Raw genomic sequence first — 24,462 nt, 5'->3', positions numbered from 1 at the left:
ACTTCTAGTCACATGAGGTAAAGAATAAATACTGTGATAGGAGTAAAACATGGAAGTTCACCAAACCTTATACTGCTCTTGGTGGTCCTAAATCTGGAATCTGAGGGTGCAAAAAATATCTAAATACTGAGAAAATCACCTTTAAAGTTGTGCAAATAAATTCTTAGCAATGCATCTTACTAATCAATAATACTATGTTACATAATACCAATTACTAATCAACCCCAGCGACTTCAGACTGGTTTTGTGGTCGAGGGTCAGATTCACCATTTAAGAAATAAAGTTGAGGGTGCAAAATGGATCCAAACAGCAAACCTGTAGCCCCTGTGAAAGCAGACCAAAGCATTGCAGCTCAGATGCAAAGTCTTAAAGGCACTTACTTACTTGCGCTTATTACCCCTATTGGGGTACAGGCCACAACAAGGGTTCTCCAGACATCCCGGTCCTGGGTCAGTCTCTGCAGCTGTCCATAGTGTGGCCTGTACTGTATTGTCTTCCAGGTCTCAGCACTAACTGTTTTGAGGTTGGCCTCTCTTTCTCTTCCCTCAGCGGTTCCTTGTCAATGCTTGCCTAGTGATATTGTTAGCCGGTTTACGGACAGTGTGTCTTAACCAGCTCCAGTGATGTTGCTGGTTTTTGGCTTGACTTTCAGGACCTTGCTCTTCCCTTTGTGGATGTTGGTGAGTAGAGTTTTCTGCCACAATGCTGGTCTTTTCCTGCATCTGCTGCTGGGTGTGGGAAAGAAGGGCTAAGTCATCTGCAAAATTTAAGGTCATCCATGAGAATACGAAATAACCCACTTTCCATTATGTGGGTACTTGTTCTTATTCCCAAATCTTCTTAAAAAGGGAGTGGGGAATCTCTACTGTAGTCTCTGTGTCAGCCTTTAATGCCTCTGCTGGAATACTCGGATCCTGCTGCCTTACCGCTTTTCAGTTTCATAATGGCTTTACAGATTTATTCCTTTGCTGGTGCACTACAGTCTATTGGCAAATCTGCTGGTTGGATATCTGGTGGGTCTTGTGGGGCTGGCTTGTTAAACAGCTCCTCAAAGTGTTCAGCCAATGTCCTCTTCTGTCCTTCATTATCATTTATCTGTATTCCTTCCTTCTCTTTAATTGGTCTTTCTATTTTACTAAACTTTGCATTAAAGTCTCCTATAACCATGGTGATGTCCCTTCCTGAGAGGCTGTCAGTGATGGTCTGGTGGTCCTGGTGGAAATGATGGTCTTTAGCCTGCTAGCCTTCCAGTGTCTGGCTTTCACTACCTGGCTTCATAGCATCTCCAGTCGGAGATCCATCCTCTCCAAGAACCGATAGGTCAGGTGAATTCCTTGTTGCTGTTTCTGTAGCAAGATGTTTTCTATGGGGAGGGGTTGCTAGCCTTTCGCCCAACCCTACTTCCTTTACATCCGGACTCAGGACGGGCAATGGCGGCACAGGAACAGTAAAAGGCACAGTAACACAAAAATAGTCTAAAGGTTCAAATACATGGTGAAAAATTTCATTCAAAGAATGCTATTTTAAGACAAACATTTTTAATAATAAAAGTCACTGATAATTTTCAGTGATATGATTCTGCATCAGATACTATGTGTGTGTTCATATGCCGTTAAATCCCAAGTGCTCTGATCGTAATTAACCAGATGAAGCACCAGTAACGCTTCCGTCTCGATGGTATTCAGAGAGACAAAATGATTGACAATTATGACATTTCTGACAGCTCGCTCATCCCAAGTGTAGTGTTTTTCTAAACACTTTGGAGCCATTCATATGTTCACTGTCTTGTACCGAAGCCAAGGGAGGGAAATCATAAAGCTGTGAAAAAAATAACAAAACAACAAGACTAAGCAGCATTAGTACATTTAAAACACATTTGACTGACATTTTGTAAAGAAAAGCTACAAAAAGGGAAGTTTAAGTTTTTTTTTTTGGATTTGGTTCTGTGTAATAGAAATGGGAAAAAATGATCTGGATATGATAATAAACACATAATATGACACAATCTGTGCAGTATAAATGCTGTTGTGGCTGGTTAAATAAATGCAAGCAAAGAAAAAAAATACAATTGAATATGCAAATAAATAAAAAATGCAGACCAATCAGAATTCAGTATACAAATAATAGAATGATGTAATGTTCTTAAATATTTAAATATTTTGTAATCTATAAATAACTACAGATATCAACATACCTTTAAAATTAATTAATTCCTGAATATTTCTAAGCCACAAAAGCTTTTGGAGCTTGTCTCACTCATAAGTGTCTCTTTCATGCAGGTTCCCCAGAGAGATTATCTCTCATAAAACAACTGACAAAATATATTGTACGTTTATATTCGGATGCATTTGTGTTGCTATCTGGTAGCTGGAAGTCTGGAGATTAAACTTATTTCCCGCCTCATCCTCCTTTGGGGACAGCCATTCTGGGTCCCGCAAACAATTATACAGCGCTTCTGCTCAAAATTATTCTGTTTTTCACTGCTGCTAAATCTTATTAGGCAAAACTAACACACACAAAAATAGCTTTCCACGGGTCAAAAGAGACTCAGAGTTGAGGAAGAAAAACACAGAGAGGAAAAGATATATATCTGAATTCACAGTTCTCTGCTTGGGAAAACATTTCTTCTGGAATAGTTATTAATCATGGATGTATTTAGAGTATCATAATGATCTGGTTTTAGTGCACATGAGTTTTGGGATTAAAAAGCATGATGCTCATTAATGCATTGTTTTACATCTCTTGCAATACACCAACAGTAAAAAAATGCTGTTTATGCAAAGTTTTGCAAAAAAAAGACAACTACTTAAATAAGAAAAGTCGATGCAATCAATGCTGTCTTACTGTTATTGAGATAGAATTACAGTTATTTAAATTATAATTAGTTTTATTGTTTATAGGTTTTTTTGTAACATTTTAGTAATTTAGTGTTTTTCTTTTTTTAAATGTTATTTATATTTATAATGATTAATTTCTATCTATTCTATCTAAGTTTCTATCCAAGTATGGGTCGGAATTTGTGCTCTGCATTTAACCCATCCAAGTGCACACACACAGCAGTAAACACACACACACCGTGAACACACACCCTGAGCAGTGGGCAGCCATGTTGCTTCGGCACCTGAGGAGCAGTTGGGGGATCGGTGCCTTGCTCAAGGGTCTCCATTCAGTCCCTCATCTGTTGATTCTGGTGCTTACCTGAGACACATCTACTTCTTCTAACTTACGACTGACATATCAAAGAGCAGGCGAGGCAAAGCAGACAGAAGAGGAGAGAGACTGGATCCTTTCGTAAGCACGTTTGTACGGGGGGCAAAGTAATTGAATTAGCTCGGTGGAGATAACGAGGATTAGCGCTTCAGAAGCGAGTCTCACTCAACATCTGCTCTGTCAGTGCACAGAAGCAGAGGCGCTCGAGCCATAGGCGCTATGCTGTCAGTCAGGACTCAAGGTCGGTTCACCTAGACACTAGAGCAAATCCTCACTGGACATATATGTAGACACAGGCCCTGGCACCTGGAAAAATAATCTTAGCACTCATTAAAGCACTGTAAAAAGAGAAAAGTTCAACAACAACTTCTTTTGAAGATTATTATTATTTTTCAGGCCATTAATTGATTGGAAGTTGCCTTTGAAGGTTTAACAGAATAAATCTGAGGCTTTAAATCACCAAAGACTTGAATCAATTCTTCCGTTACAAAAGTATTAGTAAGTTTAGCTGTAAAATAGATGTACTTCCAATGTAATGCAAATTGAGGCAAATTTACTAGTTTATCAGCTTTACATGGAGTTGAAGGTTATAACATTGCACAAACAAAGGTCGAAACCTGCTGAAAAACCTGCTACCCACAATGCCTTCTGTTGTCTGACTGATACAGTATTTGACTTTTTTAGCAAGTAAAAGGCCTTTAAGCATCATTCAAAAATTTTGCTCTTAAATCTATTCAAATTTTTATAAAGTACGCGCAGGTTAAGATCATACAACTAAGGACATATTTAGAGATATAGAGTGACAACTGATATTTTTATGCTTTATAAACTACTTTAGGTAAGTAGTTTGCTCCTCCTCAAAGGTTAACGAGATTACCAAATTATATTTATCACACTAGTCTTATGTTTACATGTATAATGTTTAAGTCTTAAGGCTATATTATTAAACAAGTGCAATATAGTGTTTTTATAAAGTAAGGGATCATGCATCTTTTTCACCAATGAAGTTATGTTACTTTTCAAGTTGTTCATAATCACTGGATAAAAAAAAAAACTAATTTACAGGAATAACAAAAACAACTATTTCTGGCATATTAAATAACTACACAGTAAAATAATTTTCTGAATTTAAAAATAAAAGAAATACAATTTCAGTCAGATGTTTTAAATCAATGCTGCCAATTCTTAGTAATTGTCTGTTAAATTTACTAGCAATTTTTTAGTGAAAATAGTTTCTACACCAATATATACGTTTATTTTTTTTCCCTCAGTGTAGAAATGGCTTCTTAAGATTTATTCCTTGGCCCACAAATCCCAATTCCCTTATAATTTCAGGTCTTCCATGACCGTGTTAATTTTGTCCTCTGCAATGCCTTGCTCAAGAGACTTTAATTTAAAACCACTGTAAACACGAAATATATTTTTCTGTGGTGATAGAGCCCATTATGTACCTTACAAATTCCCAAACTAACTGGATTTATATGGGATACAAAGCTGCGGAATAGTTTGAGTTTGGGCCTCTTGTGGCGACTGAATATGAATGAGAGCGATGACAAAATGAAAAACAAATCTCACGGTCAAATACACATCTAACAACGCTACACATTTGCAAAACATTCCTTTATTATAAATAAATCTTCTTCATTTTTTTGGTATAAAAAACTAGCATGCTTCAACCATGGCATTTTACAGCTTCACAACCCCGCGGTTACGGTTCAGTCAGCCAATACAAGACACGTCATCTCAGAATGCAGGTTTCTGACAAAGTGGGACACGAATGAAAAAATCTGCACGACCACAAAAATACAATAACAACAAACATAGTTTGACTCTTTTTTTTTTTTTTTTACATCCACATTTCCAAATTTTACCATGAACGTCTCCATCTGCAGAATGTTTACATGATTATTTGTGGAAAGTTATTTTTTTTTGTATGACTGCAAGCCTGCACCTTCAGTTTTGTGAGTGTGTGCGTGTTCACGTGTGTTCATGGCAGGATCGGTAGCTCTTGAACGCAGGATAGCAGTCTCACTGGAAGGTCCCATAAAGTCTGTTTGTCTTCCAGGATGCTGCAGGGTTTAGATTGATGCAGAATGATATAAAAATCTCATGCTCAGATGCCCGTTCCAGGTCCATTTGCCTGTCAGCACGTGTCACATAACAGACATCCTGCTTCAGACAGGGCCCCGCCCTCAGCTCCGCCCACAGAGTGTTTTCTTCAGATGGCATGATTGCTGTAGCTGACGTATGTCGTCTTGGTGGAAGATGCTGCAGGAGGGGATGCACATTAGACAATCACATCCACTGTCACTCAACAGCACGTGAAGTATCTGTGCAAGTCAAGTCTCTTAGTCAAGCATCATTTTATGGTCACTGCTCATAAAAATCTTCCTCCTCCAAACCCTTTCTTCTTTTATCTTTACTAAATAAAGGCAAAGAATTAAAAAAAAACTTGTCTAATTTAGTCAGCAAAAGTTTTGGGTGGTCTTGATACTGATACATGAGTTGCGCGTTAATGTTTCATAAGGCAAAGCATCCCCCGCAGCACAGAACAAAGTAAATGCCTTGATGACTTAAAATGGGCTTATTTCCCCTCAAAGCTTTGGATCGCTTCTCAGTGATTAAATTTTCAACACTCTATAATCGCATGCTTTGAAGGACAAAAAAAAAAGCCGGAAATGTATTAAACTGGCAAATAACGGTACTAGTCGAATATGCTAATCAATCCTTGAACACTGATGTCAGATTTTACTTTGCCTGTCTACCTCCGGCAAACAGGTCAGCGGGAAACTTTTGGTCTTACGACAAGACTTGTGTTTGGTTAACTCTACCATTTTGTACTAAACAGATGTTCTACATACAGCAGGGACATTTACTAAACATCTGGAGGAAACAATGTGACGCTAACAGAGCAGAAATAGAGTGCAACAGTGACCGCAGCAGTCTTGATTTATCAAAGCATATTTCCTATTTATTTTCCACATAAAAAATGAAAAAGCTTTGAGCCTTAAACCAAACTGCCTAGCTCTGAGATTAATCATAACATTCGATTAAAAGCAAAAAGTTATTTGAAAATCAGAAAAAAGAGACAAATTAACATAAAGCAATGGGAATGAATAAAATCAGTCTGTTTTTTGTGTCTTCCCAATACAACTTCTTATTAATATATTAAGTGGTTAAGGTTAAGTGTGTGTTGAAAGTTTTATATATGAAAAGTGCTAATAGTGCTCTATTTTGGGCTGAAATACTCACTGTTGGTCTCCATGCTCTCACAAAGCTCGGTCTTCACTTCCCCGTTGGGCCGGTCGCTTCCCTTCGGTACGAGTTTTCCTGACATGGTGGCAGCAGTGACGATGGCTTTGAAGCTGCGCTTGCGTTTGGGCACGTTCTGCTCCGGGTGGAAGATGATGATGTAGACTTTGGGCATGTAGAGCATCCCCAGAGACACAGATGCGCTGAGGCTGAGAGAGATGGTGAGGGTGGTGGTCTGGATGTACATCTGGAAACAACACACATCAGAGGGGAACAGAGAGAGAGGGAGGGTCAAGGTAAGTCAGAGAAGAACCACATCTGCATGCTGTTCCTTCCTCAGAGTTTGAAGTCTCTCTAGCCATAATAATCAATAACAGTTTATGGATCTTTTCACACAATTTTAAACCTTTAAGCAGCTCCTTTGAGGTCTAGCTAATGAATAAGGTATACAATAAAGTCACCCCCCCCCCCCCCAAAAAAGAAAGAAATGTAATTTTCATACAGCTTTATATGATATAATCAATATTTAACAGATGCAATAATGCAGTTATAACAACAACAACACATAATGACATTTAACAAAGAACAAAAAAAAAATTTGCAAAACAAGCCAGGAATATTTTTCACATTACAAATGACAAAAATAAGATGTTACCTTGCTAAAAAATAATAATAATTATACATGCATTGTGACCATTTTCAAGATAATTAAGTGTACAGTAAAATAAAAATAAAATAAAAATCTTTACTGTAACAAGATGGTTGGAGTATTTTTAGCATTTGTTATACTGCCTTTAATAAATTATTTAAATGTGAAAAAAAGAAAACAGTAAATGAATTGTGCTGTAATAAATAATACTTTTTTATGTATTTCACAGTATATCTAATTCAGAGCCTGTCCTCCAACAAAAAAACGACCATATAGGTCGTTTGTGCCAGCACCTTATTACGACCTATATTTACATTTTAAAGTTAAGCGGCCTCTAGCGGGCGTAAAAATAATGACAGTATCGCGTTGCGTCTGTCGTCATGAAATGACGTATAATGTCATTACCAATCAAAACGCACGTTTATTTAAATGCAGTGTGTGGACTTTTGACACCGATTTTACAGTAGTTCATACATATTTTACTAGGTGGCTTTTTCATTCGAATGACCACACCTAACCCCACCCCTAAACCTAACCCTCACAGAAATCATGCTAAATTATGATTTATTGAGCATATACATTTTTACGCGCACGTCCGTTCTCTGGGATCGAACCCATGATAGCATGATTACATATCAAGGTATAACGCAATAATCTACCAACTGAGCTATACGAATCGCAAATCAGAGTGCAAATAAAAGAGTACAAAACATTAATATGACAACGACCTTTTGCCGATAGGGGCACAATTGTAGTATATGCTCTGATGGGTCGTATTTCAGGGATTTGGACAAACGACCTATACGAGCGTATTGGTTGGAGGACAGGTTGCAAATTCATCGGTACAAGTGTCAGAAATTAGGAGCAAAATATTTTATAGCCTAGGTCAATTTGACCCATGTGCATTAAAAAACAAAACAACAACAACAATGACAGCTAAATATGATTTGATGGTCAAATCAAAGAAAAATGTCACGCAGAAACAATTTTGACTCAGAAATTGCTAGTAAATTTCACAAATAATTACAAACTAATGGCAAGTAACATTTAAGTATGACATTTTGAAAAAGAAAGACTTTAACTTTGACTTTTAAATTTGACAAGGTTTCATGGAAACCTTGAGACACACACACACGCACACACACACACACACACACACACTATCCTTGTAGGGACTTGTATTTTCTATAGCCCTACACCAACTCTACACTTTAACCTACTCCTCGCAGAAAACTTTATGCATTTTTACAATCTCAAAAAATGAATTCTGTATGATTTATAAGCTTTTGTACCCATGGGTACCTCAATTTAGGTCCTCACGGTGACACAAGTCCCCATGAGTTGGTGTGTATTCAGGTTTAAGTCCCCACCAGTACACACACCTGTACACACACACACAAACACACACACCCCAAGACTTCTCAGATGCTGGAAGCATAATTAGCGGCTGATAAGGACACATGCTCAGACTCAGAGACAGATTTACAACTTTCTTTAATTAGAATTTAAAAATGAAACCTCTTCCTCCATTAACAGACAGACACACAGACACACAGACACACACAGGCAAACAGAAGAAGAATCCTCAAAGACTAAGCACTCATGTGTATCTTTGTCTCCAGCAGGAGGTTAAAATCACAGAGAACGACTGCTAGCAGATGGCGAGACACGCTTGAGTCCAAACGCACTGTGAAACCAGAGACAGATGATAGCAAGTGTGCGCTAATGTAGAAGTGTAATGAAAGGCATCGGTCAGAGAGCGGCTCCAACTAACCACTGATCCGTAACTAGACTGGACTGGACTGTGCAAACGTGTTCAGAGCTGAGATCAGTGCGGTTCTGAAGACAATCCACCGGGGTAAATGCTTAGTGACATTTACAGAGCAAACAGAAACTGACTGACAGACTGGAGGGACAAGATCCTAAAATATGAGCCATGCTAAGTGTTCAGTCAGACTAGATAAGGCCTAATACAGAAAGTAAACCTACCTATTACTACTACAAACTACACCGGGAGTGGCCTTATAAGTTAAAGCAAATAAAAAAATGAAATAAAGAAAATAAAAGAAAATTAAAAAATAGAGCAAATTATGCGTTTAAAATCTAAAAATGATCAAATTGTTCATTTAGGTGTCCAGTTGTGTTATGGCTTATAGTATTTACTTTTTTTCATTAAATAAATAATACTTGTATTAAGGATGCATAAAATTGAAAGTAAAGACATTTATAATTATATATAAAAGTGTTCTATTTCAAATAAATGCTGTTATTTTGAGCTTAATATTCATCAAATTATCCTGAGAGAAATATGCCCAAATTTTTTTAACTGTTTCCTACACTGACAATAATAATAAATGTTGTTTGAGCAGATAATCAGCATATTAGAATGATTTCTGAAGGATCCTGTGACACTGAAGACTGGAGCAATGATGAACAGTTACTTTAAATTGTAATAATAATTCACAATTTTTCTGTTTCTATTTTTTTTTTAATCAAATAAATACAGACTTGATGAACATAAATAAAATAATAATATTCGTAATTTTTTAAATTTTTGATAGCTAAGTAAATGTGTTTATCATCCGTCCACACACACACACACACACACACAACTCAAACACTGAATCTATGGTCAGAAATGGCAGGTAATCACCTCAGACTAGCTCTGCGGATATCGATCCAAAGCGGTCTGACACAGATTGGAGATTTTCCACTAAAAGCTAAGTATAAACTCCGCGTTAATGTGCATCTAGATCAAAGAAATCACTTCAGACTAACAACCTTCCCGTTCACCAGTCAGAGGAAACACTGCTCATTATATATAATCACCAAACTTCTGAGTTCTCACCAACTTCAGCTTTTCTGGGAGCAGCTATAGAATACATGACAACTCTGATGCTATTTGCTATCATCTTCCACTCCGTGGGAATATAATGTATCGATCTGCGACTGTGCTGTATTATAACCAGGAGCTCTGGCAGAAACGGCACATATCAGTGGCTTATGCTGTTAGAATACTTCCAGAAACACTCAGGATCTAGACAGAACTTTAAAAACACATAGTCGCTGAACCAGAGAGACTTTACAGCTCAATAGATATTTTATTTCTTATCTTTTTTTTTATTTTAATTTTAATTACGTTTTCATATTTTGTTGTGAGTTATTGCCATTTTGTCATCTTTTTAAATCTCTATATAATTACTATATCTGTTTTAATTTATTTTAGCATATCAAAATAAACAAACTTCCGCCTTGTACATGATACATTTTAGAACAGTACTTTTATATAAAGTATCAAAAAATGTATGGTTTTAATCTTAGTTTAGTTTTAACTTTTTAAATACTTTATTTATTGAAGTTTTAAGATCTGTTTTCACAATAGATCATGTCTTCAAAATGGGCTAGTTTTATATCATACAATGTTTTATAAAATTTTAAAGACTGATTTGATTTAATTAATTCAATTAAATATATTACATTTATTTTGTTACCAAAAGTTGATTTGAATTGTATTTTTCATTTTTACCAGAAACAGCCATTATTCTCAAATTTTATAGTTAAACATAACAAAAAATAAATCAAATAAAAACAACTGAAATAGTGTCCAAAATGAATATAAATAAACATATTAAATTTTTTATTGAAGTTTTAATATCTGCGGTGTCACAACAGATCAGGTCTTCAAAATGAACCGGTTTTATATAAACAATGTTTTATTTATCAAATTGTATTTATTTATTAAATTTGATCCATTATTAGTCATTATTTGTTCACAACCATGACTTCATGACTGTTTCAGTCCTTTTTTTTTTGTGCTGTACTATTAAAAAAAACCTCAAACATAGGCAAGTTCACAGCAACAATACATTTGTTTAAAATTCAGTCATTTTCACATTTATTTTGGATCTGGGCAGGAGGTTTAGAGTTATAAAAGTTACAGTTAAATACATCAAACTCTTTCAATCAATGTGAATTTAAGTCCTTACGATATGACCCCCCCCCCCCCCCCCCCCCACACACACAGCTCTTAAATAATTAAAACTAAATTCACACCAGGACTTTATGAATTTCTGAAGTACTGAAGCACATTTGAGCGCATATGATTGACTGAATGAATGAACGCCGTCACGCTGAGCACTTCAACACATGTCAGTTACATTAAGTTAAGTTTACAGATGATTGTAGCATATAGAGCTGTATTTAAAGTCTAAATTGCACTTCTCCTTAATGCCTTTCAAAACCAAATAAAATTGTGTAACTACTGTGAATTCAATTAACCTGCAAGTATCCTGATATATACATCTTCACACATGCCCAGAGCTGTAAAGTGAGGAAGAGAACTGTACACTAGATCATAGATGCATTGCTGCCTATGTAAGTGTTTGAATGTTGAATAATATATATAATATATATATCTGTTCACCCAAAATACAACAAAAACACATAAATACACACACACATATTTCATGCACACAACTATACTGTAGATACAAGATTTCTTGTGTGGATATATAATCTGCCACTGACATCCATCTATCTGTTCACCAAATCTGCAACAGAATATGCAAAAAATGTGACACGTTTTATTTTTATATTACATTGTTTTTTTTCCCAATAAGACAAATAATAATAAAATTATATAAAAACACTTTATTTAAAGTATTTCATGTTGCAGTGCTATATATATTTAATACATATAAACAACATGTACATACTACAGACTTAGGGTTTGGTTTAGGGTTAATTACATAATTACTACAGTACATTACCATACTTCAGTTATCACTACAGTATGTACATGTAATGTTTAAGAAGGACACTGTAAAATATTGTTACAAAAATAATAAATTATGAACTTAAGTAAATTATAATGTTTTGATTAAAGATTAAGAAAACATTATATACTTTTTCTTTGATTTACACTTACATTCATTCTAAATCTTTTATATAACGTGAACAAGAATGCGTATTTAAAAGGTTAAATTGTCTTAAAAATGACATCTCTCTAGCTTTTGGATCAGAGCTTGTGTGTTACAGTCATTGGTGAGGAGGTCTTGTTGCCTTACTGCTGATCTGTTTCCTTTCCACCCACCCAAATAGAACGATGGATGGATCGCAAATAAAATCTGAATTACTGTTGCCGCAAGATCTGATAGCAAAGCCACGCACACACAGAGCTTATGTTGTGCTCTGTCTCCAGAAACCACCTGCACGGTGTCTGTCATTCCTCTGCCTGCCAATTCCCCTGCCGTTTCATGAAGCCTCTCAATGCCCCCGTGTCACTCTTAATTAGTTTTGAAGAATCCTCGTACAGAAGCAGCCAGCAGACTATCAGCCTGGACTTCTAATAGTTCTTCGTTTCCAAAGCCTGCAGCTCACAGAACTCATTTGAACAGGTTTGTAAAGGCTATTTCTCAGGTGAAGGCACATGTTATTTTCTGGGCCAGAGAGCACAACCCCAAGTACGTGTTAGAGGGTGGACAAATGGGAGTTTGGGATAGGAAATGTAAAATTAATTCAAAAACAGATCACAGAACCATAGTATTCTTCACTTTATGCACAAAATTATATTTCACTCAACAGGCAACATACAGTAACATCCCATGTAACCCACCTGAGCGTACTCCAACTTAAAGGCCTACTGACGGTAAACCATAAAAAAATAAATAAATAAAAAACACTAGATAAACAAACTAAAACTAATAAATAAAAATGAATAAAAACTATATAGACAAATTAGAATGACAAAACACTAATACTAAAACTTTAACTAAAATTAAAGTGAAAACACAAGAAACAGTGTCAGTTTTCGAATTATGTTAATTTTATCACAAAACCCAAATATTAGCCTAATAGCCGTTTTGGCGCTTATTAATGTGGCGTGACCAACAGCGCAAATTGCCTTCTCCACTTTATAACAAGTTTTGACACGAAAAACAGAAACAGTTATGTTCATCAGAGGGTATGTTGAAAGATGCAGTACATCTTTCTCTGTATGATATTCATACATACCCCTTATAATACATCTGATTTGCATCTCATGTTATTGGCAAACTACAGTAGTGTTTCAGTCACATGTTACATTCACCTCAGGAAAGTTGTCCAACGTAGTTTAATTAGCTAAAAAAGAAAGAGAGAGGCGCTTACCCTACTTATTAACCTGTTAATTTTGTATTAACATCACAAGTCATTAAGTTTAAATAGATTATTCTGCGTTTTTCTTCGAGTGTGAATATTATTAATTATAGATAAGTAAGTAGTTAAATATAGTAAGAAAAAATGTGTATAATAAGTTTGGGGTATTATATTCTTAATTGTAAGTGCAATATTACATTAATGAACCAAATGAAAGTGCTTCTTGTATGGTATTATTTGATTTTTTCTTTAAAAAAAAATTCCACTGAAATTTTTTTTTTCCTTAATAAAAGCTTACATGAAATATGAACCTGAAATATTTATAAATTAATAAAAAAATCACACGGTGTGATACCATATATTGTGAAATTGTGTTTTCTGACATCGTGAAAATCTCATATTGTTAAAACCCTAGTGCATTAAATCTGCATAACTGATAAACTCATGTATCTCGAAGCAGTAGAACCTTTATTTTAACTGCACACGTGCACATACAGTATGTGTAACAAATGTATGCTTTTCTGACACACAAACAATGTGTGACACAGCTGTTCGAATGCAACCAAGTTAACTTTGCTCACGGCATGCACAGGTACAAAAAATATCTTCTTTTTTTTCAGGCAGCTGTAGTAGATTCATACTTTAACACCGCTTAAAAAAAAAACTTTTTTCTTGCTCAGTTATGTCACTTAAGTCAAACTAGAGGTCAACTCTGAAAAACGCGGCGCTCAATTAAATCAAATTTAAGGGAAAAGATCTGACATGATGTGGAACTAATGTTCATAACAGATTTGCATCAGAGTGGAAAAGCTCTCTAAACTGTTTGTGTATCTTTGTCGGAAGAAATTAACTTCACAGGAAAGTTCAACCACCACTTAAAACTTTTAAATCAACATGAAATTGCATTCATGACCCATTTAACATCTAATTGTTTTTATAGTAGAAAAGAAAATTATGCAAGTAAAATATCTATAATAATAAAAAACAGCTATATACTTTTATGTGACTGTTATGTAAATGGTAATTTGAGGGACTGGAGTGGTGTGGATAACTTGTGGATTATTGTGATGTTTTAATCAGCTGTTTGATCTCTCGTTCTGACGGCACCCATTCACTGCAAAGGATCCATGGGTGAGCAAGTGATGGAATGCTACATTTCTCCAAATCTGATGAAGAAACAAACTCATCTACTTCTTGGTTGGCCTTGTGGTAAACTATTCCTATAACTGTGCACTGTTAGTCAGGTACCCAAACATTACAGTGACTCATTAATCTTCAGTCATTTAATCTCATCGAGTATCAATGCATCTTTAGTTGTAGGTTTATAGTTGTAGGCTCATAGTAGAGATTAACAGCTGACACTTCTGTTCAGGTGTGTTATCAGAGTGATGGAAGTGAGGCTGACATCCATCTGTTCACCCAATCACACAGCATGAAGTTAAATGACAATTAATCAAGCAGGATTAGCCACACATATGCCAGTGTGCTAACTACCTAAAGCAACATACTCAACAGACGCTAAACCTAAATGCTGACCGCCCAGGTAAAGATCTGTCGGTCTGTGCACATTTACCCCCTGTCAAATATGAGCACATACAAGAAACAACATGAATGTGCTATACATCAAATCGTACGTGGTTGCCACAAAATGATTACACAGAAAGAGGAAATGTGTGAAATATGCGAGTACTTATCCTAACATCTCTAGGTCCTTACCAGATGCAAACATGGCAAGCAATGGAGCATTCTGACAATTGTCTCTATTTCTGCAGTTGTACTGGATACACACACACTGTTAAAAATGTAAATAATTTTCAACCAAAACATTAAACAGCACAACTGTTTTGAACATTGATAATGTGACGTTTCTTAAATCTCCATATTAGAATGATTTCTGAAGGATCATATGACACTGAAGGATGGAGTAATGATGCTGAAAATTCAGCTTTGCATCACAGAAATACATTTTATTTTTAAAGGATATTCAAATTGAAAACAGTTATCATGTACTGTATTTTTCCCCTGACAATATTTCTGTTTTTAACACAGACAGCATCTTTAATGCTGTTATAAGCCTGACATCCTGCCATGATCAGCATCACTGCTCCAATGGCTTACTGTCATTTTTCCTGTTCAATAAAAATATATTTGGCTAACTGACCGCAAGAAGAAAAGAAAAAATCAATCTGTTTTAATGTGTGATGTTTCTGGATGCCTTTGACAGCTTTTCATGTGATTTGTTGTTGTTATTATAGAGCAAGTTTTGTATTTCATTTGGAAACCAAGGTCCTAGAGTCTGGAGGAAGGCTGGAGAAGCTCATAGCCCAAGTTGCTTGAAGTCCAGTTTAGGGTTGAGTATCGATTGGGTTTTTTCCGATATCGGTGCCAAATCGATTCTTTTAGAATGGTACCGGTGTCTAAACGGTGCCTCAATCGATACTTAAAAAAAAAAAAACATGGATAACATAAAAAGACCATTAAATATATTTTAAATAAATAAACATTGCATTTACATGCTCCCCGGATGCTCTCATTTCCTGAGTTGTGCTTCCCTTACTCTAAGGCTATTACAAAACTATATTGAATGCAAAACCACATATGATATTTCTACTGTATCACTGAATTGTGAATTGACTGAGTGCCGTGTGTCACTGTCTTCAATCAGTTATGTGAATGCCTGTGGTATGCCACATGCACTGTAATGTGTTTTATATTAAATATTTAAATTTTAAATGAAAATACCAACATTATTGTTTTATAAAGTATGCATTCATATGTGTTAAGGGCTATATTTTCGCTGGAGGAAACAGCGTTGGTAGCCACCTTCAGCGAACTGATAACTTTCCCATTCAGCCCTACATCTACAGAGTCTTGTGTTCAAAGGGCAGATGTGAGCTCTAGATGTTTTAAACTGTGCAGGTTTGAAAACAAAGACGTCAAAATCACACACAAATGAGCTTCTCTAATACTTCTTATGAAACTGATTTCATTATAATTGCTGTTAGTATTATAAACAGTGCAGAATACTTTTTGTTTATTAAAATATGTGTTGGCCTTTGTAGAATACAGGACCATATTGGCACCGGGTTTCGGTACCCAACCCTTGTCCGGTGTTAAGTTTCCACAGTCTGTGATGATTTGGGTTGCAATGTCATCTGCTGGTATTGGTCCATTGTGTTTTTTGAAAACCAAAGTCATTGCACCCGTTTACTAAGAAATTTTGGAGAATTTCATGCTTTCTTCTGCTGACCAGCTTTTTGAAGATGCTGATTTCATTTTCCAGCAGGATGTGGCACCTGGCCACATTGCAAAATGCTCCAAAAGTTGGTTAAATGATGACATCCATGCCACGCCGAATAGAGGCAGTAATTAAAGCAAAAGGAGCCCTTACCAAGTATTGAATACATATACAGTAAATTAACATACTTTCCAGAAGGCCAACAATTCACTAAACATTTTTTTGGGTCTTATGAAGTATTCTAATTTGTTGAGATTGGAGGGTTTTTGTTAAATGTGAGCCAAAATCATCACAATTAAAAGAACCAGACTTAAACTACTTCAGTCTGTGTGCACTGAATTTAATACACAAGTTTCACAATTTGAGTTTAATTACTGAAATTAATTAACTTTTCCACGACATTCTAACTTATTGAGATGCACTTGTAGATAGATAGATAGATAGATAGATAGATAGATAGATAGATAGATAGATAGATAGATAGATAGATAGATAGATAGATAGATACTCTGTATATCTACTTCCATATTGTACATTGCAAAAATGGGCACTGAAAGACATTTTGGTGGTGAAATGTAGAACATTTCTAGTGTCTTGTTTCTCAGTGTGGGGCTGGGCTGTGAAAGAAAAAGCAAGTGAATGCAATTAAGAAAACATTCATACAAGCAGAGCCAATCACTTTTCAAACTAATGTGTTGTTTGTATGACTGCAGCTGACCTCATCCTTGGCTTATTGTTTGCTGCTGTGACTCTACCTCGAGCTAAGCTTCTATTCCTCTTCTGTACGGTGTCTTCTCTCAGCTGCATTAGTTTTAGCATGTTAAGTCATGGCAGCAGAAGTGATTTTCCCTTGCATACAGATTTCCCATGATTAATAGCACAGCGCGTGCCACACTAAGGACTTGGGCGGTCACTCTCTCGACCGGCAGGAATATCATCTACTGAGAAGCTGCCGGGGAGGATGAATTATGACCAGTGCCTTTTGTGGCAGGTTCGCCTTCATGTATGATGATATTAGCAGGGCAAATGTAACTAAAGCTTATCTAATAATACGAAGTAATAAGTAATTACGAGGTAATACGAATTTCACTCTGAACAGCATGATCCTACACAGCAGGAGAAACAGCATGATTGAGCTCTGTGTGTGTCCCGAACAGATAGGATATATTACAAATAAGAAGCAACAGCCTTAGCTAGCATATTTCAAGGGTTCAAATAAGGTGGAATTTCTTTTTACAGGACCTAAAAATCTGAATATTATTTCCTAGGTCACTGAAATGACAAATATGGCACTAAATATGGACAATAGACAGTAAATGAAAGGTGGCAGAACCAATTAAAAACAAAGATGGCCTTCAAGGAATTAAAGACACTAAAGTGAAACACAAACATTGAAATGTCACATAAAGATCTAGTTTAGGTACAGTGTCTTGGATAGAGTAATTGAAATTACTGCACAGGAGGGGCAAGTTGCTTGTGTTATTTCAGGCAAAATATTCCTTACGCAAACTTAAATCTTCATGACATCATTCATAACAGAAAAAAAAGTAGATTTTCACGCTCCAGCGAGAATATGCTTACACCCACGAGAGGATTACCATAACAGAAGTGCGGTTACTAAGAACTTTGCCATGTTTCAGATAATGTAGTAATATTACATTGCATATCAATTTATTTCACCCACTGATCTGCTTGAAACGTGCATTTACACGCTGTAGCAGCATGCATAGCCAACCTCAAATAAATGATTAAAAAAATAGCAAAAAACCAACACTGTATGGGGGGGAAATACATCTTCTTTACTTTCTTTACTACTAATAATGTCCATTTTGGCTGACAGCCATTATATTGTTCTACAGAGACTCACTCACTTCAATGAATACAATAGACCTGACCTTGGAAAAAATCTAATAAAAATCAATAAGCTTAAATCAGTTATATGAGAAACGCATTGCGCTTCTGAATGGAGATCAGGTCATACGATGAACCATAACAAAAGTGCGCCTATTAAGAACTTTTGCCATGTTTCAGGAAAATTTTGTAATATTACTGTGCATATCAATGTATTTCACACCACTTGATCCACTTTGAAATGTGCATTTACTGTACATGCGGTGGACCTTAAAAATACCTACAATTACCTCCATGACTGTTAGTAATGTGCATTTTGGCTGACAGCCATCATGCTGTTCTACAGAGGCTTCTAATTCATCAATACAAAGTAAACTTGACTTACAAAAAATCTAAATAACCCAAGCTTATATCAATAAAGAGTCTCTGTAAACAAATCAAACTAATTATTTACAATGACAAAAAACAACCCTTTATGGGTAAAAATGCATCTCTGTGTGCTAATAATGTAAATTGTTACTCATTTGCTTTATCTCTGCATTGGAAATGTCAAAGTGCATGCATTGCTCCTGTGGCTCAGTGGTAGAGCATTGTGTTAGCAGAGCAAAAGGTTGTGGGTTCAATTCCCAGGGAACATACATACTGGTAAAAAGAAAAAAAAAGTCTACTAAATGTAATAATATCAAAACTTAACTTTAAACAAATCTAAATATCCCAAACTTAATTCAATTTAGTATGCATTCCAATTATATTAGAAACACATGGGGTTCCCGAATGGATATCGGATCATACAGGGAACTTCACAAAACCCAATAAAATGATCTGCCAGTGATTTATGCCCATAATCTGATTCTACAGATATGTGGAGTGATTATCTTAACCAGTCACCTTTGGAAGGCATTGATTGCCTGAGGAGCCGTGAGCACATTGCCCGCTGTTCATGCAGCACTTTATTGACTCTTTATGATTCTGCAGAGTCTCTGCATTGGAAATGTCAAAGTGCACGTATTGGTTTTGGGGGTGATACCATTCTCAAATGCAGGAAGGTAGATCATATCAGCCTTGATATCTTAATGTTAGTGTGAAAATGGAGAGGTACTGTAAGAGTTGCTGCAATGAAAATCCACACAAATAGATTTTTGAAGCATTCACAAAAGCACATTCTTGATAATGGATGCATATTTTATAGGTGGTGGGATTTTAACTAGGCTACTTCTACTGTGTTTCATTTCACAAATGCTGCAGCCAATACGACATTGACTCTTTGTAATAATATTAATTCAAGGCTAGTAATTTTTTTCATTACAAACCAATTATAAAGTCCTTTCGCTTGGTGTGGTTGCCAATCAAACACTAGTTCAATAAATAGAGACTTAAGGCCATGTTTGTTATTTTTGGCAATGAGAACTGCTCGTCCTTTTTAATAAGATGCCTTTTTTCTTATCAAATGATTCATGTCATTGCTTTCTTAAGTAATGCGATGGGTTGGGGGTCTTTGTTAATAGTACACCATCTATCCCACAGTTCTAGTGTTAAATAAGAATATAAATAAGCTTGTTACTGTAAGGAATAATTGGTATATCCATAATTGTCTCTCTTGGCTGTCGCAAAGCGTAGCAGTCACAGTGAGAGGCTAATGTGACTAAAGAGTTGTAATGTTATAATGAGCTTTTATCATGAACCACTGTGTATGGAAATCAAACACTAGAGTTTTAGCATTTAAAAGACTATGGAACAATTTGTTTGCATAGATATTACACTTCTTCAAAACCACATTTGCCTCTATTTTAAATAATTTATTCATCCAGAGATGAAGACTGTGTCATTGTTTACATGACCATGTAGTTCCAAACTTATGCAATTATTTTTTTTTCAGTGGAATACCAGCATACAGGTTTTTAAACGACATGAGGGTGAGTAAATAATGACTGGATTTTCCTTCATATCTAACTATCCAGGCTCATGCAAGTCCTGCTCACTCAAGCTTAAGATAGTTCAGAGATGCTTCCTGAGCTGCACACTGTCTGAACAATATTGCCACCCACCTGATCACCTCTGACTCTTTTGTCTGTATCCTACAGTGCACCTGAAGATAATATCCATCAGTCTAAGAGAACGTGAAACCCTGGTTTTGGTTTCTTTATGTTAGCCTTTTTACATGTGAAATTTTCTGGAGGTTGTCGCCTGCTAGGTCAGGTGGAAGGGTAACCAGCAGGTGATGTTATTTTCTGTAGCCCACAGCAATATTCTCCCACCTATAGCTCACATGCACATAAACAAACATTCACAGTGCCGGTCCACATCCTATTTCTAACGCCAACAGCAATGTGTGGTATCTGACCAATGACCAAGCTGTAAAGAAAAGATATACTTAAATTCTTTAGAGCAAACTTTTTGTTTTTGCTTTTTTTCAGTTTAACATTAATTTAGTGCAATTATTAATAAAAAAGTGAAATAATATAATTTATATAATCACACCCCCTGAACGGTATGTACATAAAAAATTAATAATTACCTAAGCAAACTGCTGTCATTTATGCCAATTCCTACCAGAGTCAGAGAAGAGCTGAGATACACTTGCTGTATTCAATATGAAAAGCAATTATTTGCAATGACATTGAGAATACCAGTGCATTTAGCTACAGGATTTGTAAATCTCACTTACCCTTTCTGCCGATTGTGCAGTGCCAAAGAAGATGGGTATAAAAGCTAACCAAATGATGCAGGTAGTGTACATAGTAAATCCAATTGGCTTGGCCTCGTTGAAGGTCTCTGGCACGCCGCGGGTCTTGATGGCATAAACAGTGCATGTTACCATCAAAAGGATGCTGTAACCCAGCGAACAGATGAGTGACAGGTCTGAGATGTCACACTTGAGAACCCCACGAGCCTTTTCTGGGTTGGATGTACGCTGCTCGCCGTAGTCCACCACTGTGTGCGGCGGATCGACGGCAAACCACATGAACACACCGAGCAGCTGCACCGAGATCAGGCTGAAGGTGATGACCAGCTGAGAAGCAGGGCTGATGAAGCGTGGTGCAGCTACTGACTTTTTGCCTTGCTCAAAGATGCGGTGGATGCGGTTGGTCTTTGTTAGGAGAGCAGCATAGCTGAAGCACATGCCCAAACCCAGGAACACTCTTCGGAAAGAGCAAATGGCCAAACTTGGTGTTGCGATCATCAAGAAGGTGATGGCGTAGCACAAAAAAATCCCAGTCAGAAGCACATAGCTCATCTCTCGGCCGGATGCGCGGACAATTGGTGTGTCATTGTAGCGGACGAAAGTGACCACCACAAAACTTGTAGCCAGGATTCCAAGAACTGCAATGAACACTGGTATGCCTGCCCAAGCGGAGTGCCATTCGAGTTTGATGATCGGAATGGGAATGCAACCAGTGCGATTACGGTCTGGACGCTGCTCGTATGGACACAACTCACAACTGATTTCACTGGCTTGGAAATGGTATCCTTCGCATCGCTCACAATGCCAGCAACAAGGTACACCCTTTACGATCTTTTTCCTTTCGCCCATCCGGCAAGGATAACTACACACCGAGGCTGGAAGCTTAGGGTTGCCTGTATGCCAGCGCATGGCATCCACCTGAAAAGGATAAAAAAAGTCCTGTCAAACATGAAGACCAAGGGTGTACGGTTATATTTTTGGGGCCAACTGGGACCCATGTCAATATCACACAATGTTTGTTCATTTAGACCAGTGGAGAACTCTTCCCCCAACTGAGGATGGTTTCTCCCAAGGTTATTACATATATATATATATATATTTTTTACTTCTTTTTCTGTCACCTGATAGAGATTTGGTTCCTTGCCACTATGGCCTTGGGGATTTACACACTGGGTAGTTATAGAAACTCCCAGGGTGGTCTGACAAGAACTTAATTTTCCCCTAGGACCATTTTCCCAGTTGCATTCGCACCGCCACTAGGAACTCTGAAGTAATGTAAGCTAATCGACAATGACATCATTTAACAACTGGGGGATGGAGAAGCCTGGACTTCAGCGTCTATCTATCGCTGTATTGCATGTTTGCAGAGTTAGTTTGTGGAGCATGTTTATGTAAACTCTATTTACACCATGGGGGGAACACACCAAGAAGCGTGTAGTTAGCAGATTGTAGACTAGGAAGTAAATGCCCACTTCTATGATTGGCTAATAGTTGCGTATGTTTGACAGCGTACATTCCTCTTAGATGGACGCTACTGTGATTTAGGTAAAACAAATGCACAAGGTAGGTTGTCATATTTGCAGAAGAAATCACTTTATTATCCTTTAGTGCCTGAAAGCTGTGGAAAATAAGAAGCCAACACTGCTCTTTTAAGAGCAGCTTCAGTTTGGCTCCCGGGGGGAAATTTGATGACAGATATATTTTGGGACAAACTTGTGCCAGAGGCATTTGAAATGAAATAAATAACATGACAAACCCGAGTTAAGAAATGACTGCAATGTATTATACAATAAATTTAATTGCACGTAAAAAACGATTTTGCCAGACCAATCCACAGGACAAATAAGGACAGCTCTATACTTATGCTCTATGGTTCTCACTGTCGCCTGCTGCAAAGAGATGGCAGTGTATGAATTATTCATGCTTGAGACAAATTATGCTTGGCAAAAACAGATTGGCTTTAATTAGAGAAGCAAAAAAAGAAGGGACATTTCACAAAAGACAAAATTCACAAATTAACAGAAGTTTATCACATAAAAGGGTATGAAGGGTATTTAGGAATAATTGAAAGACCAACTCCCTTCATTTGATTCTTCCCATTCTGCCAGAAACAAAAGCCACACTGACCATTAACAATTAAGCTGTTTAATTTGGTTTTATTCATCCTGAACACACATTAATGGGGAGTGAGAAGGGTATTCGGGTTCAAACGCTGGTAGAATCAATGCTAACCATTTACAATCATCAGCATTATGTATAGTTAGGGTAAGGGATTTTAGAAAATCTTTAACCTAAAGTACTAAATGTAACAATATAAAATATAAAAAATATAACAATTGTGTGCAATGAATAAGGCACATGTATACTTCACTAAAAGAGATTTGGGAGTGGGCTTTTCATTTGCACAAGCAAGCAACGACCCAGAACACCATAGTATCCACCTAGCAACAAGCTAAAAAACACCAACACCCAGAATAACCTAGTGATCTCCTAGCAAAATGCTACGCCCTAGTAACTACATAGCAACAGACTGAAAAACTCTTGCAAAGCCCTCAGCAAGATGCTCAAAACACCCAGACCAATCATCTAGTAACTGCATAACAATATAACACCACAGCAACCGCACTGCAACATGCTTAAGACACCCATAAAAACATCTAGAAATTGCCAAGACACACCACTCGTATTTGCTTTGCAAAATTGCATTTAATTTTACACACCCTCAATCTTTTACAACTGAGTGGAAATAATATAACTGCTTCAGCAATTTACATATTGAATGTTTTATTAGTAGTTTCGGTAAGTAAACAGAGTCCTTAAAGTGACCTGCATGCATCTTTCAGTAAACAGCAAAATTGCAGAACAGTGTGTATTGATTGTGAAAATGATTTTCTGAAAATGAAACATTAACTTTTTTCGGAGCCAAGAATCCTTTCATGCTAACGAATTCTTTTTTCCGGAGTGAGTTGCCCTAAACGAGCTGCATGCAAATCACCAGGACTCTGAAACACATCCAGCGCTGATCTGTTTAAGCGCTTAAGGGAAGAGCTTGATACCTGAGTTAGGAAGCGAGATTTAAAGAACTACAGGGGGCTGGATCACAGTTCTGCTAAGCGACCACTTCCCCTCCCCCTCACCTGCACAGACACAAAGCCCAGAGGAGCTGTGATTCTCTGTCACGTATCAGAAAACTACAGCTTCGATCTCCACACTACTGCGAGAGCTTTTGGCCATGAAAACACGGCTCGTTTTTGCCTCCATTAATTTTGTTTCACAGCCAGGCATAAAACATTACAAGCTTATCTTCCATCCCGTTGACTAATGAAGCCCCGAGAGTATTCATGTCACATGCATCATCAGCACAGATAAGATTTCCTACAAACATTTACACTTGAATGTATCTGATTCGAGCATGCATACTTTGTTATACTTTGAATGGATGCA

At 36.7% G+C, this 24,462-nt stretch overlaps 1 protein-coding gene across 1 annotated transcript in view; it reads right to left on the bottom strand.

Moving 5' to 3' along the window:
- Nucleotides 1-4,811: 4,811 nt before the first annotated feature.
- LOC132105499 (metabotropic glutamate receptor 8-like) overlaps nt 4,812-24,462 on the bottom strand; it is a 174,649-nt gene continuing 154,998 nt past the window's right edge. Inside the window, exons 9-11 of the mRNA XM_059510652.1 lie at nt 21,001-21,936; nt 6,463-6,709; nt 4,812-5,478 (exon numbers count right to left, since the gene is read on the bottom strand). Coding sequence (XP_059366635.1) covers nt 5,429-5,478; nt 6,463-6,709; nt 21,001-21,936 — 1,233 coding nt within the window. The 3' untranslated portion in view covers nt 4,812-5,428. The remainder of the gene's footprint in view (nt 5,479-6,462; nt 6,710-21,000; nt 21,937-24,462) is intronic.

This window comes from Carassius carassius, chromosome 26 (genome assembly GCF_963082965.1).
Source record: "Carassius carassius chromosome 26, fCarCar2.1, whole genome shotgun sequence".
Lineage (NCBI taxonomy): Eukaryota > Metazoa > Chordata > Actinopteri > Cypriniformes > Cyprinidae > Carassius > Carassius carassius.
The sequence above is the reverse complement of the archived record's forward strand: the minus strand, read 5'-3'. Positions and strand labels throughout refer to the sequence as shown.